The 26,416-nt window shown below is 34.5% G+C and overlaps 10 protein-coding genes across 10 annotated transcripts; 5 read left to right on the plus strand and 5 right to left on the minus strand.

Moving 5' to 3' along the window:
- Positions 1-519: 519 nt before the first annotated feature.
- ELE39_001848 (telomerase reverse transcriptase) lies at positions 520-4,827 on the minus strand (the record flags this gene model as incomplete). The annotated part of the gene is made up of 1 exon (XM_067345571.1): positions 520-4,827. One exon carries the CDS (start codon positions 4,825-4,827, stop codon positions 520-522), a length of 4,308 nt encoding a protein of 1,435 aa, XP_067199459.1.
- Positions 4,828-5,741: 914 nt separating this feature from the next.
- On the plus strand, positions 5,742-6,890 carry ELE39_001849 (ubiquitin C-terminal hydrolase of the cysteine fold; the record flags this gene model as incomplete). The annotated part of the gene is made up of 1 exon (XM_067345572.1): positions 5,742-6,890. One exon carries the CDS (start codon positions 5,742-5,744, stop codon positions 6,888-6,890), a length of 1,149 nt encoding a protein of 382 aa, XP_067199460.1.
- A 452-nt stretch (positions 6,891-7,342) lies between these two features.
- Positions 7,343-9,586, plus strand: ELE39_001850 (zinc finger protein; the record flags this gene model as incomplete). The annotated part of the gene is made up of 1 exon (XM_067345573.1): positions 7,343-9,586. One exon carries the CDS (start codon positions 7,343-7,345, stop codon positions 9,584-9,586), a length of 2,244 nt encoding a protein of 747 aa, XP_067199461.1.
- A 101-nt stretch (positions 9,587-9,687) lies between these two features.
- ELE39_001851 (uncharacterized protein) lies at positions 9,688-10,770 on the minus strand (the record flags this gene model as incomplete). Its single annotated transcript, XM_067345574.1, has 1 exon — positions 9,688-10,770. One exon carries the CDS (start codon positions 10,768-10,770, stop codon positions 9,688-9,690), a length of 1,083 nt encoding a protein of 360 aa, XP_067199462.1.
- Positions 10,771-11,117: 347 nt separating this feature from the next.
- On the plus strand, positions 11,118-13,100 carry ELE39_001852 (uncharacterized protein; the record flags this gene model as incomplete). The annotated part of the gene is made up of 1 exon (XM_067345575.1): positions 11,118-13,100. The coding sequence occupies one exon, from the start codon at positions 11,118-11,120 to the stop codon at positions 13,098-13,100; it is 1,983 nt and encodes a 660-aa protein (XP_067199463.1).
- A 576-nt stretch (positions 13,101-13,676) lies between these two features.
- ELE39_001853 (apicomplexan specific protein) lies at positions 13,677-17,729 on the plus strand (the record flags this gene model as incomplete). The annotated part of the gene is made up of 1 exon (XM_067345576.1): positions 13,677-17,729. One exon carries the CDS (start codon positions 13,677-13,679, stop codon positions 17,727-17,729), a length of 4,053 nt encoding a protein of 1,350 aa, XP_067199464.1.
- Positions 17,730-18,428: 699 nt separating this feature from the next.
- On the minus strand, positions 18,429-20,501 carry ELE39_001854 (uncharacterized protein; the record flags this gene model as incomplete). Its single annotated transcript, XM_067345577.1, has 2 exons — positions 18,429-18,559; positions 18,623-20,501. 2 exons carry the CDS (start codon positions 20,499-20,501, stop codon positions 18,429-18,431), a joined length of 2,010 nt encoding a protein of 669 aa, XP_067199465.1.
- Positions 20,502-21,298: 797 nt separating this feature from the next.
- On the plus strand, positions 21,299-23,071 carry ELE39_001855 (Cus1p U2 snRNP; the record flags this gene model as incomplete). The annotated part of the gene is made up of 1 exon (XM_067345578.1): positions 21,299-23,071. The coding sequence occupies one exon, from the start codon at positions 21,299-21,301 to the stop codon at positions 23,069-23,071; it is 1,773 nt and encodes a 590-aa protein (XP_067199466.1).
- A 15-nt stretch (positions 23,072-23,086) lies between these two features.
- ELE39_001856 (uncharacterized protein) lies at positions 23,087-23,857 on the minus strand (the record flags this gene model as incomplete). The annotated part of the gene is made up of 1 exon (XM_067345579.1): positions 23,087-23,857. The coding sequence occupies one exon, from the start codon at positions 23,855-23,857 to the stop codon at positions 23,087-23,089; it is 771 nt and encodes a 256-aa protein (XP_067199467.1).
- A 932-nt stretch (positions 23,858-24,789) lies between these two features.
- ELE39_001857 (RNA binding motif) lies at positions 24,790-26,220 on the minus strand (the record flags this gene model as incomplete). The annotated part of the gene is made up of 1 exon (XM_067345580.1): positions 24,790-26,220. The coding sequence occupies one exon, from the start codon at positions 26,218-26,220 to the stop codon at positions 24,790-24,792; it is 1,431 nt and encodes a 476-aa protein (XP_067199468.1).
- Between the last annotated feature and the right edge of the window lie 196 nt (positions 26,221-26,416).

Consider the following 26,416-nt stretch of genomic DNA (forward strand, 5'->3'; position numbering starts at 1 on the left):
CGAAATGACAATTAAAATATGGCCATTTATTTCTTTTTGAAGTAACTCAGCCTTTTTTCTTTATTCTATACACTTTTGGAAGGTCAAGATGATGTTCTTTAATTATTGAAAACGAGCTCTTTGGATAAAAGTTGAATTTTTTATTCAGTATTGAGGAGTAGTATTGGCACTTCATCCTGTAAGATTTAAAGAAATCAACTATCCCAAGTGCCTTATAACGTGAATTAAGACAGGTAATAATTGAATCATACACAGCACATTTGATCAGCAAATTCCATTGGTATTTATTAGGAAGTTGCTTTTTATATGAGTAAATATTGTAGCAACATGCGTTTGAAATCCACTCCAAAACTTTGACTAAGAATTTGGGATTAATAAACCCTTGGTGTATTTTCTTGATTCTTTTAAAGGTTGAAAGTAGTTTTAATATACCAATATACATAACAATCACTATATTCGTGTAAACCTATGAGGATGGAGATATTCAGTATTTCAACAAGGATTAAAGTTTTTACTTGGTTAATTTGTCAAACTTACCGTAAATATGGAATTAATTTTACAGTCATATAGCAATCCATTCTTGATCCTAAAATCAAAGTATCTTATTAGCTTTATACCCAAAACAGACCACATGTAATTTGACTTTTGAAGGTTTTCAGATATCATAATTGGTTTAAACCTGTGAAAAGTTGAATAATTACTAGTAAATTGGTGCTTAGTTGTCAATGTTACAGTATCCATAACACAAATGAAATCCAAATTCTTCCATGGGGAAATCTTGCAATTTAAATAGTTAAGATCACTAGAAAACTTCATTCCTGTCCACAATACTTGTTTATGGAACTGTCTCAAGGCAATCTTGGCCTTTTTCATAGTTTGTTCTTCCTCTCTTTTATCTTCCCTTCTTTTGGCGGAATTATCTTCCACTTCTACTAGATTCTTCAGAATTTCTGCTGGAGGGGAGGGGGAGGACGAGGAGGAAGAAGGGGAAGAAAAGGAAGAAGGAACACCATTCTCCTCAAGGATAATGATTTCGTTATTGTGCTCGATCCAAGGAAAATTGCAGTTAATTTTTTCTTTGGAAACGTTTGATCCCCATAGTTTTTGGATATAAAGTAATTTTAAGAACCTACTGGCGGACTCCAGATCGGATGTGAGAAAAAGAAAATCATCTACCCATCTCAATAAGAGGCTTTCTTGCTTATTGCTCTGAGAAGGACTTTCCCGTTCGTATTTTTGGAGGTTGACACGGATTTGGTGATTCTGGTCGTTGATATTATTAAGCTCTTCGGAAGGTTGCAGTAAAATACTTGTAGCGTTATTATATTGTGATGTTTCTAGCTTTCTTCTTTTACTTGTATTATAAATATTTATCTCATTTTCCTTGAATTCTGGGTAACGGGATAATTTCGTCTCAAGATCATGATCACGTTTTGAAGGGAAATCGTTTTGAGTCAGGCGAGTTACTTTTTCTTGTTTAGTAGGATTCAGGAATGAAAAAGAGTCGTAGGAAGAACAAGAAGGAAAGGAGTGTGCTAGAAGACTCTGGATTTCGGGGTTAAGATCCAGGAATCCGTAGTAGAGACAGCACAGGATGTATGAAATGCTTGATCCTTGTGGGATTCCAAAATCTTGTTTAAATAGACTCAGAAATCTCTTTCCAAATTTGCCAGAATCACCAAGTTGTCTGGCTTTTGCAAGTCTTGAGGACTTTGAACAAGTCCTCAGTCGAACAAAGCTGGTGTTTAGGTGGATTTTAATGATCTCCTTAATTAGTTTCCAGTTAATTACACGTCTTGAGTTCAAAAAAGTGAATATCTCTGCTTTTTTTTGTCCCAAAATACTTACATCCTTGTTTGATATATATGAATTTTTGAGATTCGAGAAAGGTTCCTCCAAGTCTGTCCCTTGAATCCTCTTGATTTCTGGTTTTACGCGGTCGTCTTCATGGTCTTTTTCAAAAATAGGTACTATATTTAGCCTTCCTTTTGAAGTAATAATGCTCGATCTCCCAAGCTCATCTTGGAAAAAGTCTCTAGTAATATTCTCAAAAGGTGGAATAATTGTAGTTTTACTCAGAGTTCTTGAATAAAGGCTTAGAAGGGAAATCTCTTCTGGAAGATCAATCTGATCCAAAAAATCAAAAATCTTGGACTTGTTTATATTTTCAAAGCAGTTCACCAAGTCTGCTTTGATGATATAAATCTTTCCATGAGACACTCTTCTTCCTTGATTCGTACCAAAGTCCTTGTTCACCTGGAGTCTGTTTTTCCTGTTCCTTAGCCACCAATTTCTTATTATCTTGTAAATATCTCCAAACTGTACAAGAGAAGCACCAAGATGATTCTTTCCTGTCATTCTTAATAGAAAAGACCTCAAAATTTTGGAAGGATAGAGCAACATATTATTGGTGGATGGACGTTTTGCATCCACAATCCTGTTACTTGAGGGACGCATCATCACCTTTGTTACCGACTTCGTAGGTAACGATGATACTGAAGCCATTCCAATTCTCACAGTAGAAATCCCTGCTCCTCCTCCCGAGGGAGTCAGAATCTGACTGCTTTGGCTTGCAAACGATGCAAAGCTTCTTCCTGTTCCACTAATAACATTACCATTGTTATTGTTACTGCTTCCGCTATCACTATTAAAATTGTTATTAAAATAGCTATAGTAGTAGTTGTTGTTAATCCAGCTTGTTGGAAGGTCTCCTCCAATCCAAATTGAATTGCAATCGCAAAAACCAACTTTCCTCCTTCCCTCACAAGAATGCTCTTTTTCAAGAATCTGTTTAAGAATTTGACCAGATCCCACCTTTGACAAATTAAGTAATGGTCTTAAGCCTTTAGATTTCGGTACCCATCTTATTTTTGGGATATTTTCAGAAAACTCTGAATTCTTATCAATTAGTTTTAAGACTTCTTTAATTGAACATATTTTATTGTTACTTACCAAGTTCTTTGGCTGAATCCCTCTTAATATACTTTCCAGGTACCATTTATCAGCTTGTCTCACGATCTTTATCCAAACTGGATGTCTAAAATACCTCACCTTATTACTTCCCTCAATTTCTGTTGCGTAAAAATGTCTCCTTAATATTGGAATCACCAAATATACTGTCAAAAAGTACATATTTCTAGCCAGATATGTCTTTCCAAGGCTGATCAAACTTTTTTTAATACTAGATCTTGTATCAGTTGGTACCTTCTTAGATCTTGAATTAAAAAGTGGGCAATCTTTTGATTCTTTACTGAATTGATAGCTGTTTTCTTCTAGGATCCTATTTATCCAATTTGAAACCTCAATTCCATTCATTGCATGTTGAATCTTGAACGTTTCTCTAATATGGAGATTCACAATTATTGGAACCTTCTTGTTAATAAAAGTCTTTAAGTTTTTAAAGGTACCGAGTATATTTTTTGGCAAAACTTTAATCAAGTATAATCTTAGAAAGTTTACTACTTTAGTAGAGCTTGTTTCAAAATGAGGAATAGGTAACTTATTAAGGTTTTGTAGATCTGAATCTTTAATTGGTTCTATTGGACATATTTTACCTAGAAAGTCCACTGGAGACGTATTTCTAATATTCAACAGAAGTTTCTGAAATTCTTCCATTATGACAGAGGCCAACTTACACCTAACACGGTTGAACTTAGTCATTTCATAGCTTCCAAGTAGTCCAATCAGACTCTGTCTGTCGTGATCTTTGAAAAGATAGTCGGTTTGGATTACAAACCTAAGCAGAGTTCTCGCTCCCAATAGGTTTGGAGGTAGAAATCGTAGAATAGATAAGCAAGGAAGGCCTCCTCTTCTTGGGAAATGGTCACAATACAGAAACGTCGAGTGATATGGAATATCAATTTTATAGATTCTGGAGAGTCTTGAGTCATTTAAAGCTGCTCCTGATCTTTTGTGGGCTGGTCTCAGAGGTTGACTCCAAGGCTTCAGTTCCTCCTTTTCTTCTTTAATTGTAGGAAACGGAGTTACAGAGGATTCAGAGGAGGAGGTAGAAGAAGAGGAGGAAGAAGATGACAAAGACAAATTGGCTCTTTTTGACTCTGTCTCACGGAGTCTAGCGAGCTCTTCCAAGAAGTCATTAGTTAGCATTCTACCGGTCTGTTGAATAAGGCTGTCAGAGTTATCCCCCAGTCTTCTAAAGATGATGCAGCAAACGAACAGGAAGAGAATCTCAATGGGACCTATTTTGGAAAGTAGAATATTCCAAACATGGAGGTTCTGAAACTTAAATGGAACAGCACTACAGAATGAGTGTTTCTTGGTCTTAAAAAGGTCAAAGTTGATTCTTGATCCAGAGAAACTTCCTAAGTGAGAGACTTTAATTCTCGGGAAGTGCTTGAGGAGCAGGAGCTCAAAGTCATGTACTTGATAAATCAGAAAGTCCTTTTCAGAGTCTGGAATCACATCCTTAATTTTCTCTGTATTAGAGGAAGGGGGTAACGTCTCATTGAACTCGGCATTTCTGGATCTTTTTCCTGAGCATACACACTGGCTTCTAAGTGAGCTGAAGTAGCTTTGACCTAGTACTGACGACCACTCAAGTAATTTTTCTATGTTTATGCCTAATAACCTCCTTTTGCCTCCGCCAATATCAAGACTATTCTCCGAGGAATTAAACGTGAGTTCCCTTAGCCCAAGAAATCCCTCCTTTAGACCCTTTGGTATGAAAGGATCCTCCAGTATTAAAGTCCCTTCGAGTAACCTTCTCAGCTCCCCCGAAGAATCCTTGTATAATCCTTCCTCCTCGCATCCTCTAATTTTCCTCTCTTGCTCCAGGTACTCTCCCAGCGTCAGAACCTCTCGCTTCATCAACACTGCTAAAGCACCCTTCAACACACTCATCCTCTGTATTCATTAGCGTCATGTAACTACTTTTTGTTCACGACTTACTATTAAATTGGCGGGGTAATGCGCGCCATACAGCAGTGTATTTAGATTTCAGGCCCTGAGGAGAAGGAAGGGTTGGGAGCGAGGTTGAAAATGAAGGTACTGATAATGGTAGGTGGGGGAAAAGGAGGAGGGATAAATATTTAGAACCCATGAATTATTGAGAGGTTAGGAGGTGCGTGGGGAGTTCTAGTTCAAGAACAGGAACGTTAGCAGGAGCGTGGAGTGGGGAGGGAATTCCAAGGGAGGTGAGGAAGGTATGGGAAACAGTACGAATAATGAAGGAGAGATGGAGATCTTTTGGCCTAAGTGATTTAGAATAAAAGGAGGAAAGAGGATACAAAAGTACTTTGAGAAGGAATTAAAGTTGGAAATCACCACACAATTTACACACAACCAAAGGGGGATCTGTCTCTAACGTGTTTTGGCGCCAACTCGGATTTATGTAATTTATAGAAGAAAGAATAGGTAGAGGAAAATAAAGAAAAGAAGGGGGAAAAGCTGTAAATATTAATAAGAAAGAGCCTTAGTTTAAATTCTGGTGGAATAGATTGACGGGAAAAGGCTGTGGAGGGACTTCAGAGAAGAAGAGAAAGGAAAAGGAGGGCCAGGGTGGGGAATCATATGCAAGAAGAGGGTACAGGAAGGAAAAGGAATTAATTATAGAAGCCTGAACAGTAAGAAGTGTTAAGCAGGGTAGATTTGTGAGGAGGAAGGACAGGGATACATAGAGTTTTAGTCAGTGAATAAAAAAATAAATATATATATGTATATGTATATATATATATATATATATATATTAATATTAATATTGATATATGCACAAATAGAGTAATATGGGGAATTCAGTTCCCTCATCTTCGTCATCAGTATCATCAGAAACGGTTAATACGAATAGGAACGGGGCTGAAAGTATGAGTAGTCCAATAGGAATAAAGAATTTTGGGAATACATGTTATATGAATGCTGGGCTGCAGTTTATATCGGCGATGGGGATCTTTACGGAAGAGAATTTTGGAGGTTCAAAACTTAATAAAAGCTCCTCAGAGGAGGTTTGTAGGTCATTGATATCAATTTTGATTCAGCTGGGGAAGCCAAGCAGAACGACGGATGCGATTTCTCCCTACCAGCTTTTTAAACAGCTTAGACAGCAGAACCCGGATCTCTTTAATCAGCATCAGCAGGACGCGCACGAATTCATTATGTATATTTTGGAAATAATTCATGATGGGACGATTAGACCATGTAATGCTCCAAAGCTGTCGAACGAAGACCTTGAGAAGTTGAGCAAGAAATCAACTCGACCAGGAAATGTTTTTTGGAATAACCATATGATGAGAAACAATTCAATATTAAATAATACAATATGTGGACAATTCAGAAGTAGAATAACTTGCGAGAACTGTGGAAGCCATAGCGATACTTTCGATCCTTTTTGGGATATAACTTTGGCTCTTCCAGAGGTTTCGGATGATTACGAGAAAATTTCAATCGGGTCTTGTTTCAGGAAGTTCTTTGAGCAGCAGAATCTTTTTCATGAAAATGATGAGCCAAATTATAATTGTTCCCATTGTAAGAATATTGTGAATGCAACAAGGTGTATAAACATTTCGCAGTTCCCAAATGTGTTGCTTGTGACTTTAAAGAGGTTCAATAACAACGGAGAGAAGTGTAATTGGATTGTATCCTTTAAAACAGCAGGAATAATCCTCAAATCCCTGACAGAGATTGGACACTTCAAATTAGTAGCTGTGCTTCAACACAATGGAAGCACTCTTTTCCAAGGCCATTATATCTCCTACGTTTTTAAGAAGGAGTTCAATGGGTGGTTTAAATTTGATGATGACATAGTCACTTTAGTAGACGATATCCTCGAGGAGGACATTCAGGCCTACTGCCTTCTTTATATTCTCGAGTCAAAGAGTGCCCTGAACTCCAACTCCGACCAAGCTTATTCCGTGGGCGTAAAGAATCCGAGGAATTAGGCTCAGTTACTTCCAAGAACTTAAAACTTACTCAAACTTCTAAATAGCTGTTATAAATTAATGTTTTTAGTTCCATTGCTCGTTTGTAATGTTATTTCTACATTAATGGGTCCCTTCGGCTTTTTAGATTCCTGCAGGGATTTTGGCGGGTTCATTTGTTTTTTACTGCTTGCAAAGAAATTCAAAAAGTTTTTTTGCTTGAATAAAGGGTAAGAACTTTTGCCATTACTTGGTTCTTTTTAGTTTGAGATAGAGTAAAGTCTGGTGTCTCTTTTTCTTGGACAGATTTCGTTGCTGGATTGCTTGTGATTACAGACCAATCAATCTATGTACAACCAACCTTGACGAGCCCAGGTAGATTTCAGTAGTTTGATAAATCACTAACTTTAGAACTGTTGAATTCTTCAAGAACTACTACTACAGCTTGATATATTAAAGGGTTCTCAAGAAAAATGATTGGTGAAAGCTCAGACTCTTCATTATCATCTACGAATACGGTAATTGCAAAAATTTCCAGGGAATATCATGACTATGAAGGCGGGAAGAAGAAAAGGCAATTTAGCAGACGGAAGTTCAGGAAGCCAGGAGGGCGTGGAAACCATAACCCAGATACATTAGTGACTTCAGCACCAGGAGGAGTGTCAGAGGGAGGAGGATCAGAATCAGTGATTTCAACGCCAATAGCGTCAGTGAATTCTGCACCAAAAAGGGTTTTAGAGGTAGGAGGACCAGAATTAGTTGTTTCAACTTCAGAAAGAGCAAATTCCAAAGGAAGCAAGGCTAAGCCAAGGAATGGCCGAAATCCAAAAGGACAAAGAAACTTCCGTAATTACGGGGACAAGAAGGCAAATCCCAAAAGAGACAATTCCAATGTAATTGAAGGGGGAAGATCTGAGTACAATAAAAGCAACCGAGGTAATTTTATGGCAACTAAACCAAAGTACAGTTGGAGGAATGAGTTTTCCAGACTCAATAAGCTTTACGGCGCTAATATTATTGCAGAAGAGTTACTCTGTGATGAAGATGAGAACGACAAACCAACTGAGGAAAGGAAGACCATGAAGGATGATGATTCTTTCAGGAAAACATCAATAAAGCTGTCTTTCACATACCAACCAAGCGACCCAGATTTCCCTTTTTTAAAATTGAGTGAATATAATATGCAAGAGTCTAGAACAGAATCTTCCTCTCCTGAAAAATTTCCAATTTTAATACACATAACCATTCCTTCAGGATATCCAAAAGAAAATATCGAACAGGTGGTTTTTGATACACCAGAATACCAGTATGTGAGTTCAAAATTTAACGAAGTTTTCCAGGAATGCATTTCAAAATCTTCTTTGTCTTTAAGTCCAATTTATGAAGCTCTTAAGTCATTTGATAGGAATCTTTCAGAGCTGGTTTTAAATGGACTTCCTTCAGTAGAATCTATTAATGAATTTATTCTCTTGAACTGGACCCCTGGGGAACAAAAGCTTTTGGAAGAGGCGATTTGCTATTACAAGTACACGAAGGATGTAAACAAGAAGTGGATAGAAATTGCCAATCATGTTGGTAATGGAAAGACTGTTAAACAGTGTATTGATAGATACAAGTATTGCAGGTCATTAGTGGTCAATAAGCAGCCAGAGAGGAAGCCCACAATGGGGGAGGAACACGATGAGCAATATGCCACAAATAAATTAAAGGCTGATGATGAACTGCTTTATTTAGAAAAAGCTGGTAATGATACAACACCAGTGGGAGAATTTAGCAAACTGAATTTGACAAACTTTGAGAATTTGCTTATTAATGGTTTGGAGATTTTTTCGATTGATTTAATTTTTATTGCAATTTTGAGGCTTCAAATTTATTGCTTAAGATGTAATGAGGTGAATGATTATAAACCAATAAGTATTCCAAGCAACCAAGATTTGAGTTCAAATAGCCAGGAAGGAACGAAAGAATTGACTTTCTTGGATAATTTGGTGTTAGGAAACTCCCAAAACTGTAAGAAGTGTAGTTTAAAACATTCCATACACTTTTCACCACTAATATGCCACTCCAATGATATAAGAATTGGAAAGATTGAATTTTCTGAATGCTCTCTGAGGGATATTTTACCTTCAGATATCCTTGTTTCATGCTCAAATTGTAGTAATTTCCTGAAGATTAGGGAATTCTTTGTGGGAAAGCAATATTCAGTGAACTGTAGATATTGCTTTAAAGAGCTGAAAATTAAGGCAGATAGTTTAATTCTTGGAGATGAAATATTTAACGTTGATAAAAGCACAGACTTTTTACTTGCTGAGTTGAATAATATGAAAAAGTTCAAAAAAAAGGTTAAGGATTCAAAGCTTCCAACAGCTGTTGGAACCCCTCTCCCTTCAAATGGAACTTGTTCACATTATAAGAAATCAAATCGTTGGAATAGGTTTCCCTGTTGTAATAAAGCTTATCCGTGCCATGAGTGTCATGATAAAGATAATCCTGACCACAAGTTTGAATGGGCAAAACAAATGATTTGTGGATTTTGTAGTAGAGAACAAGGGTTCTCCGAAAGTTGTAGATATTGCCGTGCTAATCTGACAGGTAAGTCAGGTAATGCATCTGGAAGATTCTGGGAGGGAGGCAAAGGCTGCAGAAATCCTCTTACTTTGAGTAGTCGTGATAGTAGAAAACGGAAGTTGATTTCTCGACAACTCAAGAAGACTTGACTTGATAATGGTTTATTAACTCATAAAAGTTTCAATTTGAGTGTTTTTTAAAATCAATGTATTTATTTTTTGGATTTCTTGTGATTTTTGGTTAAAAAAAATCAACCTGATATTACCAATATTTGAGGCATGGCTTCTTGAATCAACGTGAAAACCATTTCAAATGTAAACTGTAGACTTATTAACATAAATAAGTAGTCTTCAAAATTATCCAATATATATATTAGTATGTGATTTAAAAGTAAAATCATTGATAAAAGTTTTCTTGAAAATATAAAGAACAATTTTACTAGTATTATTACCAATAAATAATATTCTAAAATTCGTGAATATAATTTCTTTCTTATATTATCAAATGAGTTACTTGCTTTTTCAATACAAGATGTTAATTCTGATTGAATATTTTCCAAAGTGAATTTAAATTTCCTCTTTAGGCTGTTTTTCTTATTTCCCATAGTAACTTCCGAGTTTTTTATTAAACTCTCTATATCTTTTTTTAGTAAAGCAATTTCTCTGTTAGAAAATTTTGATAAATATTGGATATAATTGTTAATTGTATTTTTATTCTCAGTTATTTTCCTATAAGCTAATTGATCAATGGAATACTGTCTGTAAAAAATGGACAAAATAACTAGTTTAATAGTAAGATTTTTTGAATTCTTTTCAAATTTACTACTTTGGTTTCTGAAGTTCATTATACCATAATCTCCTAGATTTATTTTTGAAAGTTGATCTACAGTCCTCTCTATATCATCGAGCTCATAGTGATTATACCACTTAATTTCATAGCCATCAATTATTGAGTTATTCAAATATGGGTGACCTTGATATGCTATAAATCTCTCTCTTGTTTTTGATTTTGAGTTTTTTTTAATCAAATCGATTAATTTTCTTAAGAAAATGATAGTCTTAGTACTACGATTAAAGCCAAGTATACCATTATTGTCACTCTTAGCTGCCCTCAATAAATGAATTAACTCATTCTCTAGAATAATCCAGTAACATTTTAATTTCTCTTCTTTCCTACTAGTACATTGGTCAGTAATTAATATATCTTGTCTTAAATCTTCCACAAAATTTTCAAAAAAACCCAAAAAATTCACTGTACACTCAATTTCACAAATTATTGCTATGATTAGTAGTGTGGTTAACCAAATCTGACTACTTTTGAGCTTTGCATGCATGCCGGTATTAATTGATGTCACTTATTAAAAATAAAAAAACAGGCGCCAACATGTACATGCATACATTGAAAGTATTTTTTTTAACCACGTAATAAGGGAGGAAAAAAAAAAATTTAATCCCACACAAATTACAAACTGACATAAAATAATAAAAAAAATAATATAAAGGAGGACACGCCGAAGGGAAATTAATATAAAGATATGTAATAGCTGAGAGTTGCATAATTTTCAAGTTAATGATTGAGTTGAAAAGAACAATTTGTTAAGATTCAAATATACACGAATACACACATAAATATCAAGCAATACAATAACTTTCAGAAGTGGAATATAATGAATTAAGATAGATGAAATTCATCAAATGTTCAAAAAGGCAGAAGAAAGTGGTATTAATGATAATTTTATTACTGATTTCATACTACATATATATTAGAGGCTTAACTTATAGCAAAAACAATAATTCCAGATATGTAGGGAGATATATACATGCTTATATTAAGTACTTATGTGGATATTTTTGGAGTAATTGTTTGGAGAGGCCCAAACTGGTCTCCAAATTAACAAGTTTACTTCCAATAATCAAACAGGGAAACACCCAGAGACTTTTGAATTGGGGAGATCTTTCTCACATGAATAATGAAAATTTATTATCTACCGAAAATGAAAAGAGCTGTAAATATCTTATAATGCTTCTAAATCCATGGGATTTGCCAAGCGATTGCATTTCTACAGAATTTGAGGAACAAAAATTCAATAGTACTAGTGATTCATCCATATTTATTATGGAACATAATCTGAGCAATAATCTATGGAAGAAGGAGCTCTATAGAACCATTTCTGAAAGGACAAACAATATGAAAGCTTTAGAAGATTACGTAATTCTGGTAAGACTTGGAGAAGATTTAGAAGGTGAGCTGTCAAATTTTTTTAAAGGGAAAAACTTTCAAAGAGAAACGGGAGAGGATTATCTAAATAGGTTATTGGATATGTCACTAGACTTGGATTTTAGTGACAGTGAGTGTAAGAGGAATGTAAATATCAGGCGACTTTGGGAATTTGGTCGTTTATATCACGAATTAAATAAAAGTAGTGGATCTTATACAGCTGGAGAGTCTAAATACTATAAGGATTTTTTGGCTTTTGTTTATTATAAGTGCATTTATGGCGTAGAAAGTTCTAATATGGCTAAAGATCTAGAAAAAAGTACAGAGAATGATCATCCTTTTAATAAATTTAGAATTGGGGATAAAACTGATTCAGATAAACAAGGCCCATTCTTTGAGGTAATTGCTTGCTATCAGTTAATCCCTACCTTTGGGATTGAAGATAATGAGTTAGTTTCCCTTGGAAAACTATGCGATTGGGAGTTTGAAAGCAAAGATTTCTACGTTCAAAGTGATATTGACCAAGAAAAAATACGACTTATAAGACAACATATAACACAAATCGATGAGATTTATTCAAAGCTAGATATAATTCGACTAAATCACAAATATTATCAAAATCTAGCTAAAGAAAATAAAATAGAGGACTTTCAGACAAGTTATCTGAACCAATTAATACTTTTATTGAAGAAAACTACTAGGCAAATCATGATTCAGTATACTTATATTACTGAAGAAATCGGCAGCTTCATCGATTCTTCTCAAAAAGTTGATCAACTTTCTGAAGCCATATCTCCAAATAAACCTAATAGTTATCCTATTATATCAACTACCGGTCTCATCAACAGTATTTCAAATAGTAATAATAATAAACAAGTTTCAGACTCTATCAACTGGAAGCAACTCATTTCAAGCATAATTGACAACACACAAAACATTCTGGTGAGGGAACACATCAACACAATGTTAATCAATTTTCTGTTTGACACAATTATCAATATGCTGAATCCCTGGATAAGCTTATTCTATCAAGCAAGTTTTATCATCAATTCTTATCTGAGCATTATATCTTTTCTACTGGTTATTGTAGCAATCCTGGTGTGCTTTAACACAATACCGTGCTTCAGAAATGAAAAAGATGAGCAGAAGTCACAGAAGATTTGGGCAAAAGTTTTAAGAATTTACAAGGCTAACGCAATGGTGATATTATTAAATGTAATTTTTATTTTGGGCGGGCTACTTAGGTATCTATATTTACCTAATGAAATCGAGCTTTTAAATACAAATATAGCAATAATAAAAGCAGTCAATAAGGTATTGAACATAATACTGTGCCCATGTGTGGTGAATATAATAACATCATTTTCTACAGTTTTTTCAATATTTCAGTGGCAGTTTATATGGATGAGTAGAAAGCTCTCGTTTTCGAGTTTAATTAATTTATAATGGTAGATCTAGACTATAAACGGACATGGCATGAGAATAATATTTTTTCAGTAAAATTTTTGCAAGTAGAAAAAAATAGAGGAGAAACTTCTTACTTGTTAGATTTTACATGTACTAGAGAGTTATAAGAGAAAAAAGGGACGAATTAAAAAAAGTTGGAAATAAAAAGCAAAATCAAGTATTAAGGTTATATTACATGGGAATAATTGTATAAGTTGGGAATAAAAGTAAAGTTTTGATGGTATATATATGACTGAATAAGGCTATATATCATTGGAATAGTTAATAAACAGGTTTGAACAAAAAAATTAACAATATTGAATCCAGGATAAAGCTGAGGGTTAAAAGATTCCAAGGCACATGAGAACAATCACATGATATATATAAACATATGTTAAAAGAAGCAAAAGAGTAATTTGGCTACTTGGAAGTGCTTATTGTTACTAATTATATGTATTTATACATATAAATGTATATGTATATTTATACATATATATGTATGTATATATAATGTGTACATGTATATAAATATCGAAAGAAATTGAATTAGACTTTTGAAATATAATTGGAGAAAACATGGAATCGTCAAAATACAAGCTATTAGATACAGGGTTTTGGAATGAAATGCCATCAAAAATGAAGATAGAGTCAATAAAGTCCCAGGAAACTAGTGGAATAAAACAAGCAAGTGTCGAGACAATGCATCCAATAATAGGACAAGATCAATGGTCAAATGGCATGGAATGCCTAATGAATTCAGAAGGAAAGGATGGAAATTCAGTTGATTCAAAAGATCTGGATGGTGGTGGTGGCGGAGGATTAGTGGTTGTAGGAGTGATTGAGCGAAGTAAAAATGAAATGATGGGAGGTCTGGGTTTAGAATCTTCGGTAATTACAATGAATAATGGCTTTGGGGGAAATAAAAATGAGTTATTAAAAAACTCAGATGATTTAAGTATAGGATTATCTCCAAAGAGGTCAAAGCGTATGTTGAAAGATGATTTGGAACTGGAGACGGCAATAGCTACTAGTGGTAATGGAGTTACAGGAGGTTCTTGTTCAGCAGTAGTAAAATCTTCCCTTAAGTGGAGTAGTGGAGGCTCTGGTAGTAATAATAATGGAATGGGAACACCATGTTCAGGTCAGGATAGCAGCCATATAGTAACTCCACCACCTCCAATAAACCATTCTTATAGACAATTTGGAAGTATAAATGCTTCAACAATATCAACCACTCCAACTAGAAGTATTCACCACAGTGCTGGAGTGGATCCAGATTTAGATTTGGATGTTGAAATTGATGTTGAGGAGGAGATGGTTGATGATGAGGCAGATTTAAATCAACAAGATGAACCCAATGCCAGCTTAAGTGGAGCCTCTAGGGCTAATAATGAGTTGGGGAGTGGTGTTAGTATGGGAAGTGGCAGTGGAGGATCATTGTTTAGTGGAACCCAAAACGGTATATTTTTTATAAAGAAGAATAATGGAGGTAGTGGAGGTGGGGGAGTGAATAGTCACCACCATCACCACCACAACCACTCTCACACCCAGGGAGAAGGTGGGGGTCAAGCAAAGCCGAGCGGAGGATTGGGGGTAAGTCAGGCAGGCGATCAATATAAAAGTGGTTATAAAGGTGTGTCTTGGAATAAGAGGATGCAGAGTTGGTTGGCATTTTGGACTGAAGGCCAGAGACGTAGAAGCAAGACTTTTAACTCTAAAATATATGGCTTTGATGTAGCAAGGAGTGAAGCAATAGCATTTTTGAAGGCAAAGCAAAGTGAGTTACAGAGTATTGGCCAGCTTCCAAGCAAGAAGTCAATGCAATATATTCGTTCTAACATGGATGAATTATCATCTTTAAAAAGTATGAATGGTATATATTTGTCGAATGTGGTTTCAGGAAGAAGTCTGAATAATGTTGGGAGACCAAAGTTTGGGGGTATTTTGAAATCACAGAGAGGAGAAATGCTTTGTGATTATGATGACGGCCATGAGGGAGCTTCTTTGGGTGGAATTGGAGGATCAATAGGAAGTGGTGAAAATGAGGGATTAATGTTGGATAATTTGTCAGGTACAAAAATAGGGAGCAATGGCAGTGGTAATAACAGTAATTGCAATGTTGGTGGAGGCAACAACGGAAATAAGGGAGGAAGTAATGTTGGTAATGGCATTACTGGGGGAGGTGTTGGTGTTGGTGGTAGCAGTATTAGTAGTGGACTGAGTATCAATAAAGGAGGTGCTGGCAACACTTTAATGGGGATGAACAGCATTAAGATTGGAGGAGGGAGCAATGTGGGGGGAGATGTCGGTGGTTTAGGGAATATGAGCCATATTCATCCTTTAATAGGTAATAACGATTTTATGAGTTCAATAGAAAATAAGGCGTTAATTAACCATAATTCATTATTTTCGCCATATGGAGGAGGAATAGGTGGTAGCGATTCAGGAATGGTTGGTGGCGGTAATTTAGTAGAGAAGTTGGGTCTATCAAGAGTGGGTGTGAGTGGGGGTGTAGGAACTGGAGGTGGATATGTAGGGATGATATATGATGATACAATGAGTGGGGCAAGCATGGGTGGATTGGGAATAATTGGAGGAAGCACTAATGCGGCAGCAGCAGCGGCAGTGGCGGCAGTAGCAGTTGCTTCTACAGGTTCATCATCACTACCTACATCTCTACCAGCAATTTCACCATCATCATCATCATCATCTTCTTCTTCTTCTTCTTCTTCTTCAAGCTCTTCACCAGTATCAACAACACCTGCATCATCAATAATACCATCAACTTCTAATTCAAATTCCGTATCTAATGTTGGGCCAACTACAAGCTCTGGGGGAGCAGGTACAAGTTCAGTTTCAAATTCAAATTCAAATTCAAATTCAAATTCAAGTCCAAATTCAAATTCCTCTTCAATACCAATCGTAGGAGGGAGTTTGGGAGGAGGAAGTGGTGGATCTGGCCATCAGTATTACTCACTATCAGACTTAAAATCTGTGAATCCTGCATCTTCGATTAGTTTTTATAACTCTATGAATGGTGGAGTAGGGGGAAATCATGGAATTGGGATGGGAATGAGTAACAGAATCATGTCAGGAATATCGCCAGGAGTGATTCACTCAAAATCTGCAATGAGTGGTGGAGGTGGCAGCGTTGTTCAAATGGAGAATTATGAGGATGCGAGCGGACTAAACAAAATAGCTCAGGGATTGTTTGGAGGATCTAATGTTAATGGTGGCGGTAATCCTGTTGGAGTATTGACAGGTGGGCATGTAGGTTCATCAGTTACTGGAGTTGGAGTTGGTGGGTTTGTTAAGGGTACAGCAGGGGGGCAAGGAATAATGGCTTTGAGTGGAGGAGGAAGTTTGATGGGGAATGTACTGATGATGAATGGAGGAGTAGCAAGCGGAGGAGGAGGTGGCAGTGGTGGTGTTGTTGGTGGTGGGGGAATTGGAGGGGGAGGTTTAGAAGCTACTGGTACGGTTTCACCATCAACAACAGCAACATCTCTACTACAGATGGCTTTGAATACAATTAACGATAATAGTATTAAGATAAATAACTATTTGAACAATGGGATAAAGCAGCAACAAAAGCAACAACAGCAAGCTGGTGGGAATGGACCATTACTAGGAGTGAGACCTGAGGATTTGAAATTGAAGTCAGTGGGGATGGATGAAACCAAACAGACTATTTTGAATAATACATCAACTAATCATGGTAATGTTTTGAATGGTTATACAGGAGCAGAGTTGAATGTGGGAACGGTGAACAAAGGAGGAGGGAATGCTGTAGTACTTTCTTCTGGTACAAAGCAAGCATTTGAGCATGGCAAAGCTGTGTTAGTGGGAGGAGTTCCTTCACTATCATCATCTTCTCCTTCTCCTACTCCTTCTACTCCTAATCCTAATCCTACTCCTAATCCTACTCCTGCTCATACTCCTACTCCTACTCCTACTCCTACATCAAGTTCTGTTCTTCCATGTACCTCCGGTATTCCAACTCCTTCAACTGTGGCATCATTGCTACCATCTTCACCACCACTTTCCTTATCAGCTTCTAATCAATATCAGGATCTTCAGCAGCAATCCTCAGTTATGGTATCATCATCAATTTCTCCTTCATCTCAATCTTCTTCATCATTGCCTCAGCCATCATCTTTATCTTCATCATCTTTATCTTCATCATCTTCACCATCATCATCTTCATCTTCATCTTCATCTTCATCATCATCATCTTCATCTTCATCTTCATCTTCGCCATCATCATCTTTTTCGTCTTCGTCCCCATCCTCCACTAATACCAATACTAGTGCTGATGCTATGAATACTAATACTAATAATATTACTTCCAAATTAGTGATCGGAGGGGATAGTAGTGGTAATAGTAGTAGCGGTAATACTATTGGAAGTGAAGGTTGGTCAGATATATTTCAGTATAACAAATTGGTCAGCAGTGCAGTGAATTATACAATAAACAGTTTAAGTGGAGGCGGAGCGTTTGGAAGTAGTGATAAAGGAGTAGATTGTATGGCGACATCTGAGGTGAATAATACGCTAAGGAGCTCGAATCTTTTAAATGCAGTGAGTATATTTGACAGTAAGATAGGGGATGAGAAGGTTGAAAAGTGAAGGAAGATAACAAGAAGATTTTCATGATAATTATTCTCAATTCTTTAATGTTTATATTACATATAATCAATGATCTCTAATTCAAAAGGTTATATTTAAAGTAACCAATAGATAATTTAACCAAGACAAGTTTCAATCTTATTTCTGATAGTTTTGAGGTTATCTTTAGGAAAGAATTTGATCTCGGTAAAGTTCTGAGTGGATTTAAAGATAAGGTTATATGGATTATCATTATGAAAAGTAATAAAAGAGACAGAGATAATCTTTTGACTGAACTTACTTTAAATGGAAAGGAATATTGGGTATTATTGGAGGAAAATAATGAATCCAAGTCCCAATATGCAAGCTCAAGAAGTAGTGTTTTGAAGTAATGAGTGATTCCTTCTTCAGATAAGCAATTGAATGCAAAGTTAGATATGATTTCTGAGATATTACTTGAGATTTGGGGATTCTCTAAGATTGAGTTAACCTATTAAATGGAGGAAGTTAATAAGAAAACATTTAAGGTATATTTGATATATTACTATTTAATAAAATCGGGGTTTGATTGGATTGTTTTATAAAATATATTGAAGCGAATGGAATGATCGTTTAAAGGAGAATTTTTGTTTTTTTTCAACTCCGTCTCAACTTATCTTCAGTTCTTATTAAAACTTTACTCTTATTTAATAATCTTGAGAAAATGATGACCCCACAAGATTAAATTTTACTTACATTTGACAAGATATCACTGACATTATTAAATTTGAAGAAGAGATTATTTTTTTTGAATAAATGATCATAGAATTGGTTGGAATGGTAGGATCTAATATTTTGGAAGATCATTGTTCCTGAAAGAAAGAATGATTTTTTTTATTATTTATGAATGAAAAAGAGGATAATATTTAACTTACCGGTGAGCATAAGCATTCTAAGTCTATTAGACCAAGGACCGACTCCAGATACGTCTAGGGAGAATTTACTAGATATTGATTTGGCAATCCAATCTTGAAAGGATATTGATTCTTTTCTACAAATGAATTTTGAGTCACATAATGTAAGTTTTTCAAGTAAATTGGCTCTATTTTCACAAGAAATTTTGTTTGAATCAGATATAAAGACATTGTTTGAGACTTTTTCACTTTGATTATTATGGGAAATTTCATTGTAGATACTACAAGAGAGATCAAGTCTGGAAGTATCAGTATATCTTCCAATGAAGAATAGGTTATTGTTTTTAATATTCCATAAATCTTTATTATTTGGGTGGTAATTAGAAATAATAGATCTTGCAGTAAGTTCGTTATTATCAAGATGATTAACATAGGGAATAGAAGCAAAATCCCATGAGTTTGGATGTGATGATATTGAAAGTATGAGCCCACCAGAATTTGGTGAGTTTTTAGGATTGTTAAATTTACAAATACAGTGAAGATGGTTGAATAGTTTGGTTATGTTTCCTTTCTTTAATTTATCAAATATGGAAGGGAATATGTGGTTTTTATTTTCAAAAAAACAAGGGATATAGCATTGTATAGTTCCATGACACATAATTTCTGGAATATGAGAAGAGGCTTTTGAAATGACTTGTTTAACAAAATTGTTGATTGATTCACATATTTTATATGTTGGGAGATGATGATTGATTAGACTTGAAAAAATGGTACCATTATTTTGGTTAAGGTTCTGAATGGATTGGCTGCTATTGCTATGGCTATGATGATAGTATTTATTTGGGTTAAATGAAAGAAAATAACTTGGAAGAGTAGAAGAAGGATGAGAAAAGGAGGGTTGATTACTTGTACTGCTATTGTTATAATAAAAATTTGACAGAGTATATTTATTATTAAATTGTTTTTGTGATTGGAAAAACACATGGTGAATCTCTGTTGAGTTTGAAAGTAGGAATTGTATTTGTTTGGAAAATTTAGAATTTAAGATACACTTTTCGAGATGAAGCGTATCATTTTCGTAAATATGAAAAGGCATAGAATTCCAGATGATAGGACAATCATCATAATGTATGAGCAAATCTAAATATCTTATATGATTATAATAATATTGTATAGAGTTATTTTTGTTGTTGTTTTGAATTTCTTTTTGGTTGGTTTTTTGAATTGCTTTAAATATGTATTTGATAGTGTGATTAATATCTCTGATCTTTAATTGTTTTAGTTGACTTACTTTAGGAATACGATCATCTAGGATGCATGAAATAATTGGGTCAAAGCTGAGGATTTTACGGGTTATTGGATCAAAGACGTATTTGAGCCGTAGTCTGATCATTGTATTATCATCATTTATGGTAGTACTTGTTAAATACTTTATAATTTCTTCTGTTTGTAGGGAAGGACCTAATTTGAGTGGTTTTGAATGATTGGATGAATTGGGGTTGGTTTTGTATTTCGATATTAAAGACTTGACACTTTTTTTCCAGTAATCTTGACATGATTTTAAAAAATTAGTTTTATGATGATTTTGAAATGCTTTAATAATTTCAGGTAAATGATTGAATGTCTGAAAAATGTTTTGATTAACAAATCTTTGATTTTTGTATTCGGTTTGTTTCTCACTTTCTCCAGGAATCTTTTCTAAAGCAAAAAAGAGGTTGGAGTTATTATTTTCTTGAGTTAGTTTAACATGCTCTGCTTGAAGTAGCACGTGTTTGATTATTTGTCTTTCAGGCTTCTTTTGGTGTTGGTTGTCGTTATTTAATTCAGTAATAATGTAACAGAATATACATACCAGTACCAGGGAATGGAGAAACAGAGCAACAAACTTCATTCGAATCATATCTATAAATTTTAAAAATTTTTTACTTGCTTTAAATTTGCTCGGGTTTCATCTGGTTAACTTTTGGTAAAAATTGAATTAATGAATTTAACAAGTAAAATGAGTTATTTCTTTCTTTTCCTCGTTCTTTCTTCCTTGTTGCTTCTTTTCCACTCCAGTAAATACTATTATCTTTATGTTTAATTCGTTTATTTCTCTACCTATTTGTTGTTTTTATTGACAAATTTCTTTCTCTTTTCTTCTTCTCTTCTATACCGGTATTGCAATTCCCCACAGTCAAAAAGTGCATCACGTGCACATGGCGCCGGCGGTCAAGTGTTTATTTTTATTTTTGCCATATTGTGAAGCCATGTAATATATAAGGTCGCATCGAGGATTAAATAAATAAAAAAAATCGATTGATAAATTTTTTGGAATAGAAAAAAACTTGTTTGCAGAAAAATCTGTGGGAGAAAATATTGGGAGAAAAAGCACTTGTAGAAAAAGCATTGGAATAAAAAGTTAGTGGGAGCGGGGATGAAAAAAACATACAAATGACTCTCTCGGAATGAGAAGTAGAAAAAAAGAGAAGGAAAAAAGTAAAAAAGATATTTTTTTAATTGTAAATGTTTTTTGTAATTATCTCTAAATTAAATCTATTTTCTTCTATTTATTATTTTTCTGCCGTATGTAAATATTAATTAATACAACTTTTGGCGGGGAAAAAGTCAAAACTAAATAATATTAATATAATTGAAAAAATGGTTTTTTGATAAGAATAGGAATGGAATAGTTTATATATTCATGAATAAGAAGATATGGAAGAACCATTAAATTTAAGGAAGATACAGGGAATAGATAAGGAAGAGAATGGAATGAAGGGAATAATAGAAGGACAGGTTTTGGAGGTAAATCAAAGTCAAGAATATTCTGGAAATAAGAATAAGAAAAGATCTGAATATAAAAAATTACAGAATAGACTAAAAAAGCAAAGAAATAAAGAAAATAGAAAGAAAAGAAGAATACGACAAGTTGAAAATCAATGTATTGATTTATTAAATAAAGATGAGAAAAATTCAGTGGATGATTTTAAAGATAAAGAAGAATTGATAGTTTTTAAAATACAAGAAAATGAGGAACTGAAAAGGTTGTTTGGAGAGTCTTGCAAACTTTTAATTGGCCTGGATCACCAAAACTTCTTGGAAGAAACTGAGAATGATACTGAGAAAAAGGAGACATATGAAGAGGAAAACGAAGAGAACAAAAAGTCCCTTGATAATATTCATGACGGTAATGAAGGAATAAGTATGAAACTATTAATGGAAGAAGAGGAGGATGAGGATGAGGAGAGGGAGGAGATGGAAAAAAAGAGAAGACATGAATTTTTGCAAGAAATGAAGAGTAGAAACAATGGAGTAATTGGTAAAATGACGGTTAAGGAGTTAAAAGAAAAAACAAATCATCCAGAATTAGTTGAAATTTGGGATACTACAGCTGAAGATCCAGAGTTTCTTGTATATTTAAAAAGTTGTCAAGGATCAGTAAGAATTCCTCATCATTGGAATTCTAAAAGAAGATACTTACAAGGAAAAAAAGGGTTAGAAAGGCCTCCATATAAGCTTCCACATTTTATTGAAGAAACTAAAATTGCAGAAATTAGAGCTTTAATATTGGAAGAAGAAAGTAAGATGACTATGAAGCAAAAACAAAGAAGGAAGATACGTCCAAAACTTAATAGAATGGATATTGATTATCAAGTTCTGCACGATGCTTTCTTTATACATTCAACCAAACCATATTTAACACAATTCGGGGATTTGTATTATGAGGGAAAAGAGTTTGAATTCAAATTCAAAAATATACGACCTGGTAAACTCTCTCAGCGTCTTAAAGATGCTTTAGGAATGCAACCTAATTGGCCTCCTCCTTGGTTGGTTAGAATGCAAAAGTATGGACCTCCGCCTTCATACCCTTATTTAAGAGTACCAGGAGTTAATTCTCAAATTCCTAATGGCTGTGAATTTGGATTTAGACCGGGAGAGTGGGGGAAGCCTCCTCTTGATGATCATGGAAAGCCTATTTGGGGTCTATTACCTCCCATTGAAGATGATGATTCCAATAACTCCAAGAACAATTCCTCCCTGTATTCATCTGCTTTTGATTACTGGGGAGAAATAGAATATGACCAACTTGATGATCTTGAAAATTCTGATGATAATCAACAAGATGAACTTACAGAAGCACAAAGCCATGGTACTGGAATTCTTGCCAAAAACACAAGTATTAATAGCAATAGTAATAATAGTGCTCATGAAGTTTCCAGTATTATAGGAGCTGGTAGCAGTAATAACTATTCGTATTCAGTTGAAAATCCTCAAGGAGAAGATAACAACACATCTATTTCTGTTATTAATCCTTTCTTATTCACCCACAATCAGGCTAATAGTATTAAGGGCAGAAATAATAATAATAATAACAATAATAATAATGAAGTTAGCCAGTCACCATTGTACACAGTACTTGAGAGAAAGGATCTTAGAATGGACAATAATTCCATTTTTCCATCATCGTATACATATAGTTACAAGTAATAAAACTGCATCTTTTTAGTTAAATTGAGTCTTTAAAATCTCTATTTCTTGTTTTAATTCCTTAATTTTAGCTTTTTTATCATACATAGATGCAAGATTATTGATTAGTGTATAGGACTGATTTAAACAAGATTCAAGTATGGCTTCTAGATCCTCAATAGATAGAGCATTGCTACCTACTTTTCTATATAGTTCTTCTTTAGTCAATAAGAACGTTATATGGGATTCAAGAAATCTCATACCTGCAAAATCTGTTAAAACTTCAAGAAGTGCTTCCTTCAATTCATCAGAATCTAACCTTGAGAATTGGCGGGTAAATATTATAGCACAATCTGAAATTATCATTAGGAGCATAACATCAATAGAGGCCTTAATTTCACGGATAGTGTTCTTAAAAGTCTGGATTTCGGTATTTTTTTCGGAAATTAGTCGTGATCTCGTAACAGGATCTTGTAATCTAGATAATGGATGATGAGTAGTGGTACTAGTAATCAGTCCCTTTGATAATCTATGTTTAGCTTTTTTAGATTTCGACCCTCTTCTTCCAAAATCTTTATCGTCAGCTCGACTGCTAGGACCTGGGCTTCCTGATAAATCTCCGATTGAAGAACAGAGACACTTTGTTCTGTAGATTCTGGATCCACATTTTGGACAAAATTCCGAGGAAGGAATGGAAGCTCTAATTTTCAAAATTGAAATACTTTCTAAAACTAGAGTGTATTGATACTCATTTTTCTTGCATAGACTTGTAATAAAAGAATAGTTGGCATTAAATAAACCAATCATTAGAAGGACAAATAAGCAAATACGTAGGAACATAGTTAATGGAATCAAAACCTTCACAGTAATAAATAGAACACAATTCAATTCGTAAGATGAATCAAATATTCTCAAAATCCAGAAAGTGTTGCTTTACTTCTTAAGTATAGTTATTGAAAGGGATGTGGTATTGTTGCTTTAACAATTGATCTGTTGACTTAAGGCATATATATTACATAAACCACATATAACATATATGTATTTCTGTGACTATACTTGATCAATATAAACAAGTATTAATTGTATAAAGGAAGAGGAGTACGAAGAAGAATACAAAGACAAAACCAATAAGAAAATATTTAATTGATACCCTCTTTTTTCCTTTTACAATGTTTAAATTATAATAAATGCCGCACAGTTTTGGCGTCACAAATTTTATATTTTTTATAATGGGATAAAAAGGTTCAAAAGCTGAATAGTGTGAAAGATGGGAAAGAACAAGGTAGTGTAAGAAGGTGAGGGGGACTTTTTTCATAAGTATTAGGAAGTTATTTATGGAAAGAGAGAAAAAAAAGAGATTTATATATATAATTAATGGAATGAAAGGAAATGAAGTATTTAGGCGGGAGTGCATGCAAAAATCAACGGTATACAAGAGCGATCAAGGCAATAAATAAGGTTTGAAGAACAAGAAAAAAAATTAAATATATAGATAAATAAAGGAAATAAAGTATTTTAAGTTGGATTAAGGCTGCTATACACAAAAGTTGAATAAGTACACTAAAGTTCTTTCCAATTTCTCAATAAAAAAAAGAATGAATTTGGCATTGAAATCGAGTAGATTATTGCCATAAAAGATATGATTAATGCAAACTTATATATATTTATATATGGAACAACCAAGAGATACCAAGAAATAACAGGAAATTTCAAGAAATGGAATTTTCGTTGGCAGGTGATTATTTACTCAGATACTTGATTTCTCTTCTGAGTTGTTTTATTTTCAGTTTAGATTCAGTGTATGATGCTACGTTATTTAAGAGCATAAGTAAGATTTGCTTGCAATGAGCGTGCTTTTCCTCCAATTCTTCGAGTGACCCGGAAATGACATTCCTCGATAAAACTTCCGGGACAGACAAAATTTCAGGAACGACTTCGTCACTCGAAAACTTATTACTAGCGAAATCCGACCACAATTCCATCAAAACATCCAAAAGTTCCGTATCCAGTAAATTAGAAAAGCTTTCAGGTAGAAATAATCTGCAATCTTTAATAAACATGGAAAATAAGTGTAGGTTTGAAAACTTGATATCCGAGCAAGATTCTTTGTAATTTCTAATAATGGACATTCTGGCCTCAATCATATGCAATCTTTGTTTTTCTGATAACGCATGAGAGCCGAGTAATGACTCCGATGGCTGTTCCTCCTCCTTGTTACTAGCAGCAACAACAGTACTTGCACTATTACTAGTGCTGCTACCAGCACTAGTACTATTTGCGTTACTGTTGTAGCTCCTAGACCTACTTCTACTCCTACTTCTGTTCCGACTCCTACTCCTACTCCTGCTCCTGCTCCTGCTCCTGCTCCTACTCCTACTCCTATTCCTGTTCCCACTCCTGCTCCTGTTCCCACTCCTGCCTCTACTTACGCTCCTATTCCTGCTACCGCTTCTGCTTGTATTCCTGCTTCTAGTTTTATTTCTACTAGTACTTTTATCTCTACTCCTACTCCTACTAGTAGTTCTACTTGCACTTCTGCTTTTAGTTCTACTTGTACTTCTGCTTCTAGTTCTAGTTCTAGTTCTAGTTCTAGTTCTAGTTCTAGTTCTAGTTCTAGTTCTAGTTCTAGTTATAGTTCTAGTTCTAGTTCTAGTTCTACTTCTGTTTCTACTTAAACTTCCTCTTCCCCTCTCCGAATCAGACTGCCTGGTTGAGTCTTTTCGAGTCAGAATAATAGGTTCTACTTCTAGAGTTCTATGCTCGCTTAATAGGGAACTTTTTCTGTGGCTAAGTTTCACAGGACTTGCAACTTTGTCTCTGCCTCCGCTTCTATTTCTGGATCTGGATCTGTTCTTACTTCGACTCACTTCACTTACATTTGAAGAACTGAGGCCTGAAAGCCTACCAGTACTGCTCGATAGGCCAGTTTCAGAATCAGAATTAGAAATAGTCTCATAGTCGGGACTCTGAGGTCCATTTAAAAAATGCCTATTATTATTGGGCTGAGGAGCATTTGCTTGAAGTTTTAGTAGAGAAACCTCCAGAAATTGAGAATTTCTCGCTACTTTTATTAAATTGAAGGTGCAAAATAAGGATTTTCTACTGGAAAAAAACAAACTATAAAAGAGCTGATGTGTTATAAATAACACCAGAAATAATAATTTCATCATTTATGTTCCAATTAATTAACAGTCTCTTAAATATCCACTTAATTACACAAGTGCTATTTTCCTCAATTAACTAAACACAAAATAACCACAAAAAAATTTATACGAAACAATTGCGTAATAGTAATAGTAATTTCTTTTTGTAAAAAACTATTATCGTTACCAATTAAATTTCCCACAGAAAAGATAACCAAAGTTT

The sequence above is a fragment of the Cryptosporidium sp. chipmunk genotype I genome, assembly GCF_004936735.1.
Source record: "Cryptosporidium sp. chipmunk genotype I strain 37763 chromosome Unknown contig_2, whole genome shotgun sequence".
Taxonomy (NCBI): domain Eukaryota; phylum Apicomplexa; class Conoidasida; order Eucoccidiorida; family Cryptosporidiidae; genus Cryptosporidium; species Cryptosporidium sp. chipmunk genotype I.